The sequence below is a fragment of the Notolepis coatsorum genome (genome assembly GCF_963971535.1).
Source record: "Notolepis coatsorum genome assembly, chromosome: 5".
NCBI lineage: Eukaryota > Metazoa > Chordata > Actinopteri > Aulopiformes > Paralepididae > Notolepis > Notolepis coatsorum.
The window spans coordinates 117,167,622-117,186,641 of record NC_140169.1 but is presented as its reverse complement, the minus strand read 5'-3'; the positions used below and the strand labels follow the sequence as shown (position 1 = coordinate 117,186,641).

Genomic DNA, 19,020 nt, shown 5'->3' with positions numbered 1-19,020 from the left:
TCCTTGCACAGAACTAGATGACTCACCTGCGCTGCCGGCCAACGGAGACCGACGTTGCCACATGGCGCCCATCTTGCGCATGATGTACTATTGAAATAACCATAGCGTGCTCAATTTTCAACCGTTTGGTTTGTTAAAAAACGTCAGAGATGTAGTTATCATACTGCATACCGTACTTTTCGGACTATAAGCCGCGGCTTTTTCCCCAATTCTTCGACCCTGCGGCTTATATAACGGTGCGGCTTATATGTGACTCGACGTGACCAAACCCGAAAATGTAAAAATCAAAATATTGCTTTTTTGACTGCATTGAAATGTTATTTATCTGTTCCCTTATTTGCTAAACTTAATACAACTTGTAAATGAGTTAATTCTTGTTATTTGTCCGACAGTATTGTGTCCCAATGCTAATTCCATATGGTAATTAAACATTAAAACACCTGCGGCTTATAGTCCAGTGCGGCTTATATATGTACACATCATTCAATTTAGCTGCTGCGGCTTATAGTCAGGTGCGGCTTATAGTGCGAAAAGTACGGTACTTATAATGGACTTTCATATTAAATTAAATTCTTCCACGCAAGAATCATAGCCATAACGTTTGTAATAAACCAAACCGTTTGTAAATCCGTCAAGATTTCAACGAGTTAAGAGTATTTCTGTTTGTGCAGATCATCACCCTATAAAGCAGTAGTCCACTCAAGCAAGATGGCATATATCTATGCTCTTTACCTGCATGTTGGCATTTTGGCACTGGACTTGTAGTTCCTGTTAGATCCTGGATGATTTGGTACTGTTTATTTTCATTTCAAGACTCTTCTCTCTTCAGTAGTCTTCCATGTTTCATTACTGATCCATTCCTTTTGTTGTTTTCTCTTGTGCCCAATAACTTTCTTCATAGTTTTCAACTATATTTTAACTATGTGTGTTGTCTCATTCTCCTAATCATCTTCCCTTGCACTATTGGAGAGGACTTCATATCTATTCTGGACTTGTATTGTGATTTATTTATTTATATGTTTTATTCAGCATGCATACATCACATCTTCGAGTGGTGGGCCTTCTCTTCTCAGCAGATTTTTAGATTAGAAAAAACATCATTGCATAACTAGTCATTCAGATGCCCCCCGGTGCACGTAAGGTATTGTATCTCTTAGGAGATTATGAACTTAACTTAAGAGTTAACAGTGAGAGCACATGCTACTGCTGGTGACATCTGGTGCCTTTTGGTTAGACTTCGAGGCTGTATGAGTGACCTCCCATTTCTTAGGTTATAGGAATTTGAGTTTGTCATAAAGGTTCTGGATTACTGGGCTGGACCTTATACTACTCTCAGTAGTTGATCAAATACTCTTGGAGTGGCATCCTCATCACATACATGGTAGGGAAGGAATCATATGGAATTCCAATGATCTGACAGAATCTCCTCTGCAGACTCTCCAGATCTTGGATCAAGTGTTTTGGGAGGCCGGCCCTAACAGGTGAGGCATATTCCAGGACCGGTCTGATGAAGGTCACGTATATTTGGGTCAGTACACCTAAAGGGAGCCATGCTCACTTGGCAACGCTTAGGTAGCGAACTCTTGGCTGAGCCTTTTGCAGCATGCACTGTACTAGTGCATTCCATGTGAGGTCAGAAGAGGGCTGTACTCTGAGGAGCTTGAACATATCCACCTTCTCTACTGCCTGGTTATTCAGAATAATAGGACGTGGTGTTGGTCTATTTTAAGGCTTCCTAACTGATGACCTTCTCCTTTGTTTTTACAGCATTGGCTGTAAGGCAATAGGTTTGCCTAGAGCCAATGGTAATTGGTAATAAATGGCTCTGGGTTGGCCCCCTAGGTTATAAAATAGGTTTGTCTGCTGTTACGAGGTGGTCACTGGAGACATCTGCTCCTCTTCGCACTTTGAGTGTGTCCACTTGCCGTTGACCATCAAATGGTCAAACTTCCCATTTGGTGAGAGCCATGTCAGTTTGCGGATGTTATTGTGGGGAAACCGAATGCCTCCAATAACCATGTTTAGCAGACAGAACGCAGCTAGTCTCTCACCATTGCTGTTCATTACATTACCACATCCATGTTTACCCATTGCTCTCTCGTTGTCGCTGTTGTCGATGCCCACCTTTGCATCTAAGCCTAATTTCCATGTTTCCTTTAGGAATGAAAATAGAAGAAACACTGGCCAGTAGTCTAAATCAAGATATAACCCCCCTGGGCATATTGCGTTTAGGCTAACCACCAATCAGCCTAACTACTTCCACTCAGTTTCCCCCTATTGATGATAATAATAATAATAATAATAATAATAATAATAATAATAATAATAATAATAATAATAATAATAATAATAATAATAATAATAATAATAATAATAATAATGCTGTTTCTAATACTTCTTTCTCATCTTCTTATATTCAGAGTTAATTATATTGTTTACACTGTTTATTAAAATTGTCTCATTATTGTTTTTATTCAGATCTAATTTTATTGCCTATACGTCTTTCTACTATTACCCTGCCCATACCTGTACTTCCCCTCCCCCTCACCCATGCTGCTATGACACCTGGATTTCCCCAAGGGGATCAACAAAATAGTATACAATAATAATTATAATAATAACAACAACAACACTATGTTATTTAAGAAGTACTATTGCAAAAATAATATTAAAATTAATATATTTCAGTCAAACAACAACTACTACTACTATTACTACTACTACTACTACTACTACTACTACTACTACTACTACTACTACTACTACTACTACTACTACTACCACCACCACTACTACTACTACCACTACTACTACTACTACTACTACTACTACTACTACTACTACTACTACTACTACTACTACTACTACTACTACTACTACTATTACTACTACTACTACTACTACTACTACTACTACTACTACTACTACTACTACTACTACTACTACTACTACTACTACCACCACCACTACTACCACTACTACTACTACTACTACTACTACTACTACTACTACTACTACTACTACTACTACTACTACTACTACTACTACTACTACTACCACTACCACTACTACTACTACTACTACTACTACTACTACTACTATACTACTACTACTACTACTACTACTACTACTACTACTACCACTACCACTACTACTACTACTACTACTACTACTACTACCACTACTACTACTACTACTACTACTACTACTACTACTACTACTACTACTACTACTACTACTACTACTACTATTACTACTACTACCACTACCACTACTACTACTACTACTACCACTACCACTACTACTACTACTACTACTACTACTACTACACAGTCAATTTCGCAGAGTAAATTTGACTCAAACTGAGTACATTTGACTCAAACTGAGTAAAATTGTACTCAGTTTGAGTAAAATGTACTCAGTTTGAATAAAATGTACTGTGTGAAATTTACTGTGTACTACTACTACTACATAGAGGTGGCTACCCCCCCCCCCACCTCCCTCCATAATTACCATGCTTCTTACCAACACTGTGTTGGTAAGTAAAGATTGGGGGAACACTGCTGCCACTTATGGGTGGTGGTAGAGTTACAGTGTATAACCCACCTCCTCATCAACTAGCTCTCCACCAACACTGGTGTCTGTGAACCAGGATGACAGTTGGCGGGCAGAGAGTGCTGCTGATGTTCTACAGTGAAACCCTCTGCTTCGTGGGTGCCCAGACGTTTTCATGTGTCGGGCCGAGGGCAAAGATGTAGCCCAGGTTGAGAGCCATTGATGAAAGAAGGCGAGCAGACATTGACAATGAGTAAATAACAGTGACTTACTGTAAGTCTTATGTCAACATTGTTGTTCTTTCAAAATTCCTCCTCACATATTAAATTAAACATTAAATTGCATTGGAGGGACAACAACTATTTGTTGAGGGATGCATTTGGTTCCCTTGGTAATCTGCACTCATCTTTCATCTTTTCTTTTGATGATCAAAATATGAAAAAGGTGGATATAATAGGGGCTAATATATGGGATAATGGTGGTAGAGGAAGTAACTTCATGTATTCAAGTATATGGCTGCCTCAGCTCAGGCGATTGGTTGATTAATTGACCTTTAGGGTCTTATTATTCTACTATAGACTTTTTTTTTTTTTTTTTTTTCAATTAATTGTTTTGTATGAGGTACTTCCTCCTACTATTTATTCAGACAGATGCTCTCTTTACCCATTCTGTGTAGGCCTATATGTGTGTGTAAATCTGATTTGGGAATGAGCGAGGGAGTACTAACTACAAGTGATGTCATGGCATTGTCATGGAGGATGTGGGCATACTGTGACCTCACCAGCCATTATTTTTGTATTACATTTCAAATGTAAGAATGCTCATATGTGGGCATGCTGTATCCTTAGAAAAACAGGTATACCTGCATGTGCAAAGAGACACAGAACTGTAGGTTACAAATCAAACTTCTTCTGTTTTTCTTCTCTTTTTTATCACCAGAAGAAAAACACAGATATAGGTCATCTTTAATACCTACATTTAGATGGGTCAATGGCATTGTTCGTCAAATAGTATTGAGTGTTACACTCTGAGTGCATAGTAGTATAGACATATTACCATGATATGTAGTAGTATAAGTATAATCTTTTCTTAATTTCAGATTAGATCAGTTTGAAAAGTTGTGTTTTTAGTCAACGTCGGAAAATTGGCCAGGTTTCCTGACTGTGGTGGGGAGTTCATTCCACCATTGTGGAGCGAGGACCGAGAATAGCCTGCTTTGCTTTGATGACCCCCCCGGAGCTCGGATAGGAGTGGGTCTGAGGCAGCCAGAAGATGCAGAGTTTAGGTGTGTAGTTAGAGACCATTGACCGGAGCCGTTCCACTCGCTGCACGGTATCCCAGGTCAAGGACCTTGAAGCGGATTCGTGTAGCTCTCTAAGAAGTGGGGTAACGTGGGCTGACTTTGGGAGATTGAAGATCAGGCGGGCCACTGCGTTTTGTATGAGTTGAAGTGGCTTGGTAATATGACAGATTGAGCCCCACTACAAACCTCATATCTATAAACCTAAAAATACGTCATGCTACGCTACAGTAACCCAGTTGACCTCAACTAAGGTGAAAAGGACCCTTTTTTACCCTCTCTGTCGTTGGGTCTTTGTTCACATGTATCACAACATTTACTATTACACCACCAAACTGCCACACTTCCTTCTGTCCCCCCTGACACCTGTAACCATACTTGTGCTGGCTGACATGGCCACAAGGAGGCAGCCTCACTCTCTTGTCACTCAACTGAGCAAAGAGCACCACAGGGCCATAGGGTCAAAGGTGACAGGTCTGTGTGTGTGCATGCACACGTGTATGTACGTGCGTGTGTGTGCGCGTGCATGTGTGTGTAAAAAAGACAAGGATAACAACAGCATTATCAGCTAATTTGGTATGAATGGCTGCACTGCTTCCTATATTTTTGTATGAATCTCCAATTTTAAAACGGCAGACAATTATTCCTCAGCATTACACAACATTTAAGCCACAACTCTGTCCAAAATTTGACCCAGTTTCAAATCCAGTAAAGTTTTAGAAGTCTCTACGGATATTGTGGCATCGTAATGCTGAACTACCATGTGCTTTAGTTTCACAGTGTCTCTAAAAGTGACTGATTGCTCAGCACTTTCTAACCATATGCTTCAACTGGCCTCATAGCCTAATGTACGGACTAGTCCTAACACAGATACAACTATGTTGTAGTGGTTGAGAGGCCAGACTATCTTAGTATGATTAAAAATAATAATAATAATAAATACATAATAAAAACGTGTTTAAAAAGTGTTTTCATTCTAAGGCATTGATACACAGAGCAGCTTCTAGTGCAACAAGGAGTTTGTTAAGCATTGCATACAAACAAACGTCTTGTTACCAGGAAATCTATCAAAATGTTTGCCTTGTATATTCAACACCATACTGTATATGTGGTGTCTTGAATGTACCCTGTATGTGTAAATGATGTAAACAAGACGAAAGTATTTTTCTGGTCTGCATCCTCTTAACAATTGTTTGTATTGAGCCGTACTGTATTGTACCCATTCTTCAATCTGTTAATAAAGTTTTCAATCAATCAATCAATCAATTGATATGTGATTCACAGTGTTGAGTTACGTATATTTATTAATTATTTATTATCAAGTCATCTTCTTTTTTTTATACTTGGGTCAACAAATATATACCTGCATGTACATTTTTACTACTCTTCCCAGAGCAATGTGGTGAGGTTGCCAGACCATGGCAGGGAACAGAATTTTGTGTATTTCAATGCGGTGGGGTTGCCAGATCATGACATTGAACAGTATTCTGTGTTTTTACCCTAAATAATATAAACTTTGCTTATTCGTGCTTTGTGATGAATCAGAGATGGACCCCCCCCCCCTCTTGACACCTCCACAAGACAGGAAAAAGGAAACGTTGGCGGTCGCGGTTGGCTCATGAGTCAGAGTGACATCTCGTCAGGCCATTCAGGGACTCTCCAGTCCCATTGGTCCCCCCCTCCCTGGCAAATGCTGACCTTTCACTTCCTGACGCAGCAGTTGTATTTAACACATCCACGTGCCCCCACCGACCTCTCTCTCTCACACACATAGCACAGGCTTTGTATGAGGTTTGAAAAGAGTGTATGACATGACTGAACATGAACACACATTGAAAAGAAAAGCGACCACACAGGCCTGACACATGCTACATTCATACACACACACACGTGTGCACTCGCACTTTCACTGAGCTCTGTTTCCACCTGAGCTTTCTATAGGAACAAAGACAGGTGAACACACAGGTGAGGGTACAGTATGCAAATGCAGCAGCGCAGTGGATGGAACAAAGGATGGTGATGCTCTTTACCTCGCTAGAAACACTGATAAAACCCCACAACTTCACCCGGAAGATTCCCTTATTTGGAGTTGAAACAAATCAGGTGCTCCACAGAAGCGGGTCGCAACATGGCAAAATCTACCTATATTTGTCCGATATTTGTTATGTCTCCTGGTATAACGTAAGCAAATCTAGAGTGGGGGAGGTTGAGATTAAGTAACAGGATTCTGAAGAAAAAAAAACGAAATAAATAATAAAAATCTACTTTATCAGGTTAAAAATGTTGTTTACCAATCGACAGCAAGGCCTTCATCAAAATGCATCATTAGTCATCTTGTTGCTGATAGTGATACATTTAACTATTAAGTATGAATACTCATTTCTAACCATAGGAACAGGAATTCAGTCCTTTTGTAAACAAATGTCAATAAACCTTGTTTTATGTTGTGAATGAGGGTGGCCCTGAGGGCAAAGGTCACTGATCCTCACGCTCACTTATTCTTAAAAGAGGAAGTAAGACACGCGCACACAAACAGAATACACTTGAGTCCCACATGACATCAACTTTTTCTTTTTATTTCAAAATATTTGCCAGACAGGATGAAACTCAGAGAAGCTAGAGGCCCAGAGGGTTCCAAGCCAAGAGACCTCTAGAACAGAAGCACCACTCATTATTGCTATGCCACTCTGCCACATGACGAGGGGGTTCAAAAAAAGAATAGAGGAAGGGAAAACTATTGACAAAATACATATTTTTTTCTTTTCTTTTTTTTTAACAAGAAGCACAAACACACTCCCACACACACACACACACACTCAAGTACATAAAACGGTATTCGAAATACATGATTGGGGTGTTGATTTTATTTTAAATTAAAATTATTTTTTCCAAAAGGGCCGCAAATGTTCTCCATGTTTGTCGATATAATATTGTTTTTCCCGCAGTTCTGCAACCGAGCTTCCCCTTAACATTGTTCTGAAATCCTAACTTTAACCTGTAAGAGTATGGTAAGGGAAGGAAGGGAAGGGAAGGAATGCTCTCATTTCATCAGCATAACTTCATTACTCCCGACTATCACACACACACACATGCACACGGATCACCTAGTGTGGAGGGGAGCTAGCTAGATGAAGAATTTGTTTAGGGGGGAGATAACACTCTTGTTTTATACCTCCCTCAGGCAAAGATGGAGAATACTTTCAAGCCGTTTCATGAAAAGGCGTCATTCTGTCTTTCAGAGTCTGAGAGGCATGTAGCATAACAGAATGGAGGAGAGAGGAGTCGAGCAGAAGATAGTGATAGATAGAGATCTGATAGGAGGGGTGGACATTGGGGATGAATAGGGAGTGCTGGTTATCCATCTCTTCTATCACAAGTCTAAAAAAAAAATGTCCGCGTCAGTTACAAAATCCTCAGTAAAAAAAGATGCTTTTGTTGCCATGGAGTCGAGAGGAGGAGGAGTCCCGAGAGACACGCCCAGAGGAGGAGGAGTCCCGAGACACGCCCCTTCTTCCTTTTATTCCTTCTCCTCAGTCGCCTCCTCTGTTGTCTCAGTTACCTAGAGGGTAAGCGGAGAGGAAGGGGGAAACCAGAAAAACCATTAGACACAGTCGAGTCTCAATAGAATAAAACACACAGAGCCCCCTGCTGCCACGTTGGTTCCAGGAAGTGATACTTTTGTTTTTCTGTTTTTCCTCCCAGAGAGCTTTCATAAAGGCTGGTTGCGGTTTCACGCATTCAGTCGGTATAAAAGTGTACCAGTAGGGCCGAACTGAGGAAGTCTTGGAAAGTTCATCCCTTTCAGGTGTATACCATCTGAGATTGGAATCTGACATTAGAATGTTGAGAACTCAACATTCTAATGACGACGTCTCACAATCACTACTGGCCAATGAAAGTAAAAACGTACACCTGCAAGTTTTAATAACATCTGGGCTCAGTAAGGTCACCCAACTCAATCTCTCCTGGTCTCAGGATTTTAGATCACTCCTCTCGCCATATTGCACACACACAGAGTAATAAGGAATCAATTTCTTGTCATATCCCTCTGAGAATCTCATACATATCTGCATTTCACCAGAGGTGGGGGGGGGGGGGGGGGGGGGGGTCAGAGCACAGGGTCCGGGGGTTTTGCCATCACGACAGGGACGGGGCACATTGGCTGTCGTGGGGATCAAACCTGTGACCTTCTGGCCGGGTTGGTAGGAGCGCCACCCTGCCACCTTCCCGCTCCCACTGTTGGTGATCTGATCAGTTGGTGTTGACTCCACACCTCTCTTGACTCAAAACAGTTTCCAGTCGAAGGCTATACATGAGCCAGACTGGATGCCCAGCTGTTTCAGTTACTCTTAGTTCACTCCACCGCACTCAAATTAAAACAGCAAGAAAAAGACAACACATTCTCATTCAAAGACTCTCTTTCTCTCTCTCTAAAACACACACGTGCACGCATAAGGAAAACACTGCAAGCACGGTGGACAAATATATCCACTCCACGACTGTAAATATTCTGGTTATTAATATGGGGTTAGTGCGCAAACACACTCCAAGCTGGGCTTGACACCCACTGCCGTACCCTTGACTTTGACGGTGTCGCTCTGCCCTCTCACTGACATCAAGGAGGGAACGGTGCTTCTGACAAAGGACACACTGACACATGGGCGAGACACATAGATCTGTGTGTGTGTGTGTGAGAGTGAATGAGGGAGTGAGAGAGAATGAATGAGAGAGAGTAATTGAGAGAGTGAATGAGAGAGTGAGCGATACAGAGAGTAATTGAGAGATAGAGAGAGAGAGATAAGGGGGGGATGTATGTATTGGTGAGTGAAAACAGTCGTGTAATGGGTAGTGAGTGTGAGTGTGCGCATATGTGTTTACATGTGTTGTGAAGCGTGTATACGTGTGTGAATGGTGTGTGTGTGTGTGTGTATGCATGAGTGTGGGTTTACACAGAAGTTCACAAAACAGAGGGAAAACAATCATTGTTTAGTACATTGTTCTAGCTCTTCCTGATGGTACATTCATCTCCGTTCCCAGATATAGGTGTGGCTGGGTCATACCTTATCAGTCTTGGTCTCTCCGTTGTGGGCGGGGCCATCATCCTTCTTCTTAGCTCCGCCCTTCTTTGCCTTCACCAACTTCTCTTCCACTGGCTTCTGTGCAGAGTGAACCAATCAACATGCAGAACACAGAGGCCAACGCAGAGTGAACCAATCAACACACAGAACACAGAGGCCAACACAGTAGGCTGGTAAAGCTATGCCTCCTAAAATGTGAATCGGAAATACAGAAATACCGGCTACAGGCTTTCCGGGCACCTCCTGATCTGTTTATAGTCCCCAGCGAAACAAACAACAAGCAGTTCTGTCAGCCTGTCGAGGGAGGCGATAACGAGGTTGTTTCTGGGGGGAATACATTTTCATGCGCACGTGTCGTGATTTCAGGGGCGGGACTTCCTACCTGATTCCCACTTTCGGCCGTAGTGCTTTACCAGGCTTTATCTCTCGAGATAAAGCTGGGAACGAGGTTACCAACACAGTGCAAGCAGCATGCAAGTGCATCATAGCTTTTGGTCACCCATGCAACAGGATCTGCATTGCACTTGTATTGCATCTCGTACTGTATGTAAAGTTGTTATTTTCTATGCGTGTTTGTGTGTGTGTGCGTGCGTGTGCATAATACAATCAAATCGAAATGTAATAAATAGATCATTCATTCTCAATTACTTGTTAATAGGCTGGAGAGGAAATAATCACGCCAAATGTTTTTCAGTGTTAAGAGATTTGAAGAAAACCCACTTCCTGGATGAATTTGAAGTTTACTTGACTTTTAAAGTGAATTGAACCCAACCCACGGTGTGTGTGTGTGTGTGTCGGTGTGTCTGTGTGTGTCTGTGTGTGTGTGTGTGTGTGTGTGTGTGTGTGTGTGTGTGACTGTTTCCATTCAGTAGTGTCGGTCAGATAAGTGTAGTGCTGAGAGGCCTACAGAAGGCAGGTTTGTCCACGGCGATGGCCAAGTAGCTATCAAAGCACTGCTCATTATTATCAGCTATTATTGACAGTCACACAGTCTGTCTTGCACTGTTTGAATTTTTTTTATTACATTTTATTAAAAGTATATTGCTATTGAATAATCAAAACATTGCTTCCCCAATGCGAAACACTTTGATCTCCAGATTGGTCCTAGTGTCACTGCATGATACTTAGTCAACAAAGCACCATGATGGAAACTTTAAACTCAGAGAAATATATATACACGGTACCAGGTCTTGGTCCGACAACAGCATAATGTAACTGCTTCAATGGGTAAAATGTCCACACCTTTACCGTTTGATTCCAAGAGAATAATACACTTTTGTCAACATAAATTCATTATTCAAGTGTGTGTTTGTGGGTAGATGGATGTTACCTTGACAATAGCCTTCTTGGCCTTGACTTCAACAGGCCTGGGTGGAGTAGGTTTCTGTGGGTCAAACAAAGCCCTGTTAGCACTGGCCTAGCACTGACAGAATGCAGTCCTATACCTACTCCACCTGCCTAGTAGGGGAGATACTTTCATCAACATGTTGTTGTCACCTGAGCAGCCATGGTTGCATGTCTTAGTTTTTACATGCTTGCTGCTGCAACACCGCTACACTGTTGCTCTCTAACCCCAAGAAGGGTTTGGTTAAATAGACAATGGTAGAATGTGAAGGCTGTAGAATGAGATTTTCAGATGAACCAAAAAATTAAACAAAGCTGTATAGTTTTCCAAGGCCGATGGCGTTGAAGCTGCGAGCCTGACATAGTTGGGAGTAAATCAAATAATTTGATGTCATTTTTCTCATGACTTGTTTTTCTTTCATAAAGTCTTTGAAGCTCCACTACACTAAAATACACAGAAGATAATTACACCCCGCTTCCATTGTTCTCTAGATGAGCTCACAAAAATATGCTCAAGACGACATCTGAAGAACAACTGCTTGGCATTACTGCCTTTACAGCGGCGTTATAGTTAAATAAGCTTGCCAAGACACTTTTGCTCTCAACATGCACTTATTCTAGCAATAATTAACCTAGTATAAAAATACAATTTTATCTCCAAATTTACAACTGCAGTATTTTCTAAATCTGACACCATTTAGTTAAGCCCATTTTGTGACATTGTTGACGTCTTTGCATATTTACTCAAATTTAGCTTTTCAATCAAATAGTAACGGCAACGTGATGTAACGGCTTAATTATTTTCATTTGAACAATAAATGTTTTTTGTTGTTTGGATGTAAAATATAATGGACAACTGCCAATAATATCTGTGGGATATGAGTCAATGATGATATTAGGCCAGTATTGTAGGAAAATATCCACACCTGATGTCTGCGCCTGTCTCGCCCTGCGTGACACCCATTATCGCAGAGTGCATTTACATGCACATTAATATTCTGGATACTAGTTAATATCCCATTCAAAGTCTTAGACACGCTAAGGTGTTTATAATATATGCATTTTCATACCACTATTAACAAAAGTACGTGAGTGAAGGAATATTGTGAGAATTACCAGAAAAAAAAGGAACTCATACAGACCTCAAACCCCACCAGTAAAGAGGATAGGGTGTTTACAGCGATAGGGTGTTTACAGCCCCCCCCCGACTAATACGGGCACATCACGCCCATCATCTGCGGGTTTCTGATAGTCGGAATATGACCTTTTCCCTGCTATTATAAACAGGATACAACGTTTATATGCACCAACTCAAAGGCGAAATTCTCGAATATACAGAATAATACGGGATAGTAAAGCGCAATGTGTTTCCTTATCATTATAACATATAACATTTGGTAAACCCTTACACTTTTATCCAAAGCATCTTAAGAGCACAATGGGTACATGTGTGTTTAGCATTGGTGGCCCCAGTGGGAATTGAACCCCTAACCTTAGCTGTTTTGGCGCTATACTATAGTACCTAAATTAAAGGGGCTGTAAGTGGCATTTTGGCTAATTTCCTGTCAAACTAGGTGTTGCGGATCAATTATGAATTAAGCCAGCAATTGCATATCCTATTTTTCAACTAAAATGTTGTCAGAAACATATTTGAGTAATCGGTTTAGGTGGAAAAAGAGAAGGTTTACAAGCCTACAATATTAATTAATAGCATTTTCTCTTTACTGCAGAGCAGAGGGAGTGGGATACCCATGTTACAGACCAAGCACTCTACATCAGTGATGGCTGTCGGAATGTAGAGCTATTTAACAAACAAAAAATACCACTTACAGCACCTTTAAGTGTATGGGTCACTTTAGGGATACACAAATTACTGGCAACAAACATAAATACATGCAGTATATTTATTTGACAAAAATAACCATAAGGAGAGATTAAAACGAGATTTTACCAATACTCACCCAACAAAGTACAGCACAACAGATAAAAACAGATATATGGTTGGATAGACAAAACTTGAGGATGCCGGTCAGGACGAAGACCACAGTGATATGACATGCATACGGGACCAGACAAAAATCTTCGGGGAACACAATTTTACAGAACCTCCAAAATGATCACTTTGTCATAAGTATGATATTTTAAAGTGTTTTTATTAGGGATGGACCAATACCACTTTTTCACTGCTGATAATTTTTTTTAATATTGAGTACGGATCGGATCTATTGCTTTTACTAAACAGTATAGACTTAGACAGCCAGTTTGGAGTCATTGGACAAAAATTATTGAGATACAATAATCTCCATTATAGAGATAGTATCGGACTGATATCTGATACTAGTATCGGTGCATCCCTGATTTTTTGTTTCAGTTTAGGTGATCACTTGCTAATATCTTCTGTGTCCCATAAGATTGAGCCTGGCGTGGGGTGGAAAGATGAGAGGAAAGGAAAAGAGGTGAAGACAGAGGAGAGTGAAAACTTACCGCAGACAATCGCTCAGACCTTCTGGTGGGCTACCGGACCAAACAAGGGGTGGGGGTGGGGTGGGGGAGAGAGAAAGAGAGAGAGTGACAGAGAGAGAGAGAGTGACAGAGAGAGTGACAGAGAGAGAGACAGAGGGAGAGACAGATATCACTTGTATCTTCAAGGGCTAGTGATCTCATTATGTGTTTGCTTAGTAATAGTACTTTTGTATATGTGTGCTCACAAATTTAGCCTGTGTGCTCACACATTTGCCTGTGTGCTCACAAATTAGCCTGCATGTCTGTGTTAATGCTCACATGTGCACACTTCCAGCACACAAACACAGCACACAAACACACGCACACACACACACAGCATACAATCACACCCTAAACACTTACCTCCTGCTTTGTGACTTTAGAGGCATCCTTGCCCTCGGCACCTTCTGGGGACTATAGAATAGAATAGAATAGAAATACTTTATTTATCCCGAGGGAAATTCGGCACTACAGATCGCTCACAGTAAACAGTAAACATTTAGGTAGTCAAAAACAAAAGTCACGAATAACAATCAAAATAATAATAATAATAAAATACGGTCCGAGATATACATTTTCTATGTTATACATTCACAGATTTTCTAGAGAGAGAAAATGTACACAAACTGGGTTTTGAAATATTTATTTATCTATGTATGTTATATTTGTTATATGTCGTTATGTTGTATGGAGATGTGCTGTGTGTGTGCATATTATATACAGGTAGATGATGTTTGTATTATGTTTTTTTTATTTTTTATTCTCTGCTATCAACAAACCAATGTCAATCATCTCCATCATAAAATGAGTCAGGAGGACCAACAAAAATAAAAAGCATGAAGCCATCAGTAATATGTCAAGAGTGAGACCCACTAAAAAAATATTCTTTCATGTAGGCTATAGATGTACAACACCACCCCCCGGCTTTCAATACATTCTGATTGCAGGCTATAATCTAACAGGACAGATTAATTATTTAATTAACCCCCTTCTGGTTGATATTCTACCCTAAAGAGAGCCCGTCTAAAAAAGACAGCTAATTTCAGCCGAGGGCGGGCGCGTCACATCATTTGCATGGCAACAACCTCCGCCCCTAAAGGTCCCTCAGTCTCTGTCCTCAAAGGAGAAGCTGCCTCCGGCCAGAGAAACAATGGCAGTTGTAGGTGAGCTGCTATACCCGGTGTGTGAACACAACACATAATGCACCCCTGCTCTATGTGGCAAGGTTGTTTGGATAGCGTCGCGGCCCCCTTTCATGGTGGCAATTGTCTCTGATCCTCTCTTTCTTTCTCTCCCCCCCCTCTCTCTCGCTCTCTTTCTGGATTCGGTTTGTTCGATCCGGGGGGGTTCGCTTGTCTGCCATTGCCGTGGATCATAAAGGGACTGAGAGAGGCGACAGGCGGTGCTCGTTTTTGGTTGTAATTAAAATATGTACGTCCTCCAAAATCGACATGAAATCATATAGTCAATATACGTGAAATGCACACGGAAGATAGAATCATCAACACGCACGGTCACTGGAGATAGAATCCACACATGCACGCCACGGGCACTCGAAACACACCAGCCGTCGCCAGCGGGATAAACGCGTCTCTCCGCCGGGTGACATTCGCCAGTGCGCACCGTGGCAGGAGAGGTGGGCAGCCAGGGAAGTGGCAGATAAAACGACCACCGGAACGGCCATTGAGGAGAACACTGTGGTTTTTACACAAATAATGGAATTGACAAACGCAATTTTTTTTTGCGAAATCTATCCGACTTGAACGCCACAATAATGATAAATCCCCCGCAAATGGTCAAACCTGGAAGGCTGCACACGACGATTTCTAAACTTTGGCATCATCTCACCTGCTCGACGTCGCCACAAAATAGCGCACCGCTTTTTCCTCCAATATAAAAAGAAACTATTTAACTAGGCTAGATGGTTATTTTTTAAATAATAATAAAATAAATAGCACTCACCTTTCTCTTGGGCATTTTGATTATGAATAACTTTCCACCCAGGCAAAGAAGATAGAAAAACCTGAAGGTCCAAGAGGTGAATTTGAACTACCACCACGGAATACAGGATCAATATCTAAGCACCTTCGGTAATAACATGCTAATCATATGCAGCCCTAAATTCTATATCTCGCTCAGCTATTGGGTGGAATAGTGAGAATCTTCTCCTGTGCAGACTCGCTGTTGGTTTAGTCCTTCTCTATGTAAATAACACAGTCGCGACCATTGGTCAGCGTTTCAGCGAGGGCTCCATGGCATTTCTGTGATTGGCTACGCGCTCTTTGTACGCAAATCACCGCTCCGCTGCTTGGCAATAGATGTGAAAATACAGATACAGGCCAATGAAAACGTGACCGACTCTCGGTGCATCTGGGTAGTGTAGGACCAGAACCGTAGAATTCTATAAAAACAAAGAAACAGAATGATGGAGGACAATAAAAGAGGATCAAAGCAATAATGGGGGTCATGTCTTACAAAGTCTTTCAGAAATGTATCCAATACATATTTTGTAGGCCATACAGCTGAAAACCTAAATTTTGGTCTACAGCATTCATCACACAACCCAATGTTCTATCAAGGTCTAACATTCTAGATCATTTTATGTCCAACTTTTGCAATAGACAAAACACTTCTGTCTTTATACCTGATCTATGGGTTTATGGGGCCATAGAGAACAGTAATGGTGGGGGAAGACAAAAACATGATCACAACACATATGCCTACGCATAGCCAAATTAAAACTATTCTCCAAATGGCAAGAGATTTCACCTCACACATGGACTCGAAATGCATGGACAAACATTTGTATTGTGTAAATACAAAACACTGCCCCTACACATTCATTAAATGTGTAAATGCTAGTGACAATCAAATATGAACCATGTATTTCCCATATAAAAACAACAACAACAAAAACACACATTTGAAACAATGTTATCTGAATAAACAAAATCTCATCCCACGTTTAAAAATGCAGTCACAATTTAAGTCAAGTCAAGCCAAATTTATTTGCATATCCCAAGATCACATTACATGTCTCAATGGGTTTAGAATAGATTAGATTAAAATGTATTGTCATCATATAGGCACAAGTACAGTACAATGAAAATAAGTTTGGCATCCAATCAGAGTTGCAAGAGTGCAAATGTAACAAAGTGCAATAGGTGATTAAACTGGAGTACATATAAATGAGTACTACTGAGTAATAATGCTAATCAGATGTATGTGCAGTGTTATAGTATTAATATATACAGTGATACATGTATAAAGACCCTATGGTTTGAAGTATAGGTAGTTATGATTACAGACTCGAGTCCAGTGTAAGGCAGTTGTAGACAGTGAAGGCAGGTATAAAGGTGAGGAAGAACTCCCACATAACCTTAATAGGAAAAAATAGTTATGGAACTTTCTACTGCCAAGAAACGTGTTATTTAACGATTCAAAAACCTGTTCACCAAGTTATGATTCTTTCACCTAAGAATTCAGGGAATGTGGCTAAGGGGTAATAGGATTGGCTATTCACATGCGTCCGTTCCATAGGAAGTCTTGTCATTTCCCCCATAAGTGTCATTGTTTCTTAACTGTAAACACTGTAAACTGTGTCTTTTAAATGGGGAATTTTAAGAATTCACAGTTATTTGTGTGTCAAGGACAGGTCAGTCTATATTTGTGAAGAGGTAGAAACCGTGTAGTAACAGCCTCTCGGTTCAAACTCACTGACTGACTCTCCTAAGGCCTTTTCAATATTCAATAGTGATTGAATACTTTTAGAAACAGTGCTTAACCGTTAAAAACCTCTCACCGCGATGAAACGGAAATATAAATGAAAAGAAATGTCGTCAAGTCTTATCTCTGATGAAGGGTAATGCCATACATTTTACACATTCACATACTGTATGTTATTCTGGTGTCCCAGGACAGGTCATTGGTGAACATGGGGGCTGAGGTTGAAGCCTTGTAGTAGCTAATAGCCCCATGGTGTAAAGTCACTCCTAGGTTGAAATACACCCGCTTTGTTATCTGAGTTGGATCCTTTTCAGGTGGTGGACCAGAGAAGACCACAGATTAAAGGGAAAATCCACCCTAGAATATAATTGACATATTATGCTATTTATATAATACAGCTCTGTTTCAGTTTGTGAATATGAAAAAGTCTCTCCTTTAGTTGAACACAAGAGAGACAAGCCTCTGATGATGTCATCAAGAGATGAATCCTGGAGCTAGACAGTGAATAGTGGAAGAACTCATATAGACACTATGACAGTAACCATGGTGATTTTACTGGGATATGGGTACATTATCTGATTCAGAGCTGTAAGCCCTACATTTAAATGAAACACATTTGGATTTAATAGCTCAAACAAAATTTCTATGAACCCACAAATCAGTCACTAATTAATTGTCAATGGGCCGACTATTATTATAAGGACACTTCGACACGCTGCCCGGGAGGAACAGGAATCGAACTGGGAACCTCCGGATTACCAGACGACTGCTTGACCTCCTGAGCCACTGTCGCCCCGACTGACTGAATAGCACAATGTAAATTCGGTTTTAGGGTGGATTTTCACTTGAAAGTTTCAAGGTCACACAGTGTGAGGGGAGGGTTCACAGTTTGAGGCTAGTCGGAGGACAAAGTGACCACTGAAGCACAGCTTTCTCCTGAAGGTAGAAACCACACCCTTGAATTTGCTATGTCCATTCAGATATAAAATGTGTGACTGCTCCCAAGACAATGAGTCGGGCACTGGTTTTGTGGAGCCATACAATTGTAAGTTGAGTTCTCACACCCAAATTAGGTTTTTATTCTAGTATTGCAAAAAAATATTTTGCACAAATGTTTTTTAAGGGTCCACAAATCCGTTGCCCCATTCATTGTCTACAGAGCAGCCCCATATTTGACATCTGGGTGAATCACAAATCCCAGGGTTCTCTCTCTGATTTCTAGCTTTAGGAGAGAGTGGTGCGTGTTCCCAAATACTGACTGTCCTGGAACACAAGACTAACATGTGAATTTATGGGTGAGAATAAAATCACGTCAACGAATACAAGTTCCAAAATACATGTGAAATGACATGACTACTACACTCTATAACTAAAACACTATAACTAAAACACGCTATAACTACTACACTATATAACTAAAACACTCTATAACTACTACACTCTATAACTAAAATACTCTATAACTAAAACACTATATAACTAAAACACTATAACTACTACACACTATAACTAAAA

General features: G+C 40.7%; 1 protein-coding gene across 3 annotated transcripts; it reads right to left on the bottom strand.

Moving 5' to 3' along the window:
• Window positions 1-8,216: 8,216 nt before the first annotated feature.
• On the bottom strand, window positions 8,217-15,931 carry hmgn3 (high mobility group nucleosomal binding domain 3). 3 transcript variants are annotated; one of them, XM_084313859.1, is made up of 7 exons: window positions 15,742-15,931; window positions 14,143-14,193; window positions 13,762-13,791; window positions 11,264-11,317; window positions 9,916-10,011; window positions 9,432-9,531; window positions 8,217-8,414 (listed from the first exon to the last, which is right to left on the bottom strand). In XM_084313859.1, exons 1-7 carry the CDS (start codon window positions 15,754-15,756, stop codon window positions 8,407-8,409), a joined length of 354 nt encoding a protein of 117 aa, XP_084169985.1. In that variant the 5' UTR covers window positions 15,757-15,931; the 3' UTR covers window positions 8,217-8,406. The 3 variants fall into 3 exon arrangements, with proteins under 3 accessions (XP_084169985.1, XP_084169983.1, XP_084169984.1); XM_084313857.1 differs by lacking the exon at window positions 9,432-9,531 and having other exon boundaries at window positions 15,742-15,913; XM_084313858.1 differs by lacking the exon at window positions 9,432-9,531 and having other exon boundaries at window positions 9,916-10,008; window positions 15,742-15,908.
• Between the last annotated feature and the right edge of the window lie 3,089 nt (window positions 15,932-19,020).

Bases quoted from the DNA above. Each gene is read 5' to 3' on its own strand.
- hmgn3 (XM_084313859.1), bottom strand. The intron at 13,792-14,142 runs GTAAGTGTTTAG...TTGGTCCGGTAG, and splicing joins CTAAAGTCACAAAGCAGGAG to CCCACCAGAAGGTCTGAGCG. The intron at 10,012-11,263 runs GTAACATCCATC...CACTCTGCACAG, and splicing joins CCAAGAAGGCTATTGTCAAG to AAGCCAGTGGAAGAGAAGTT.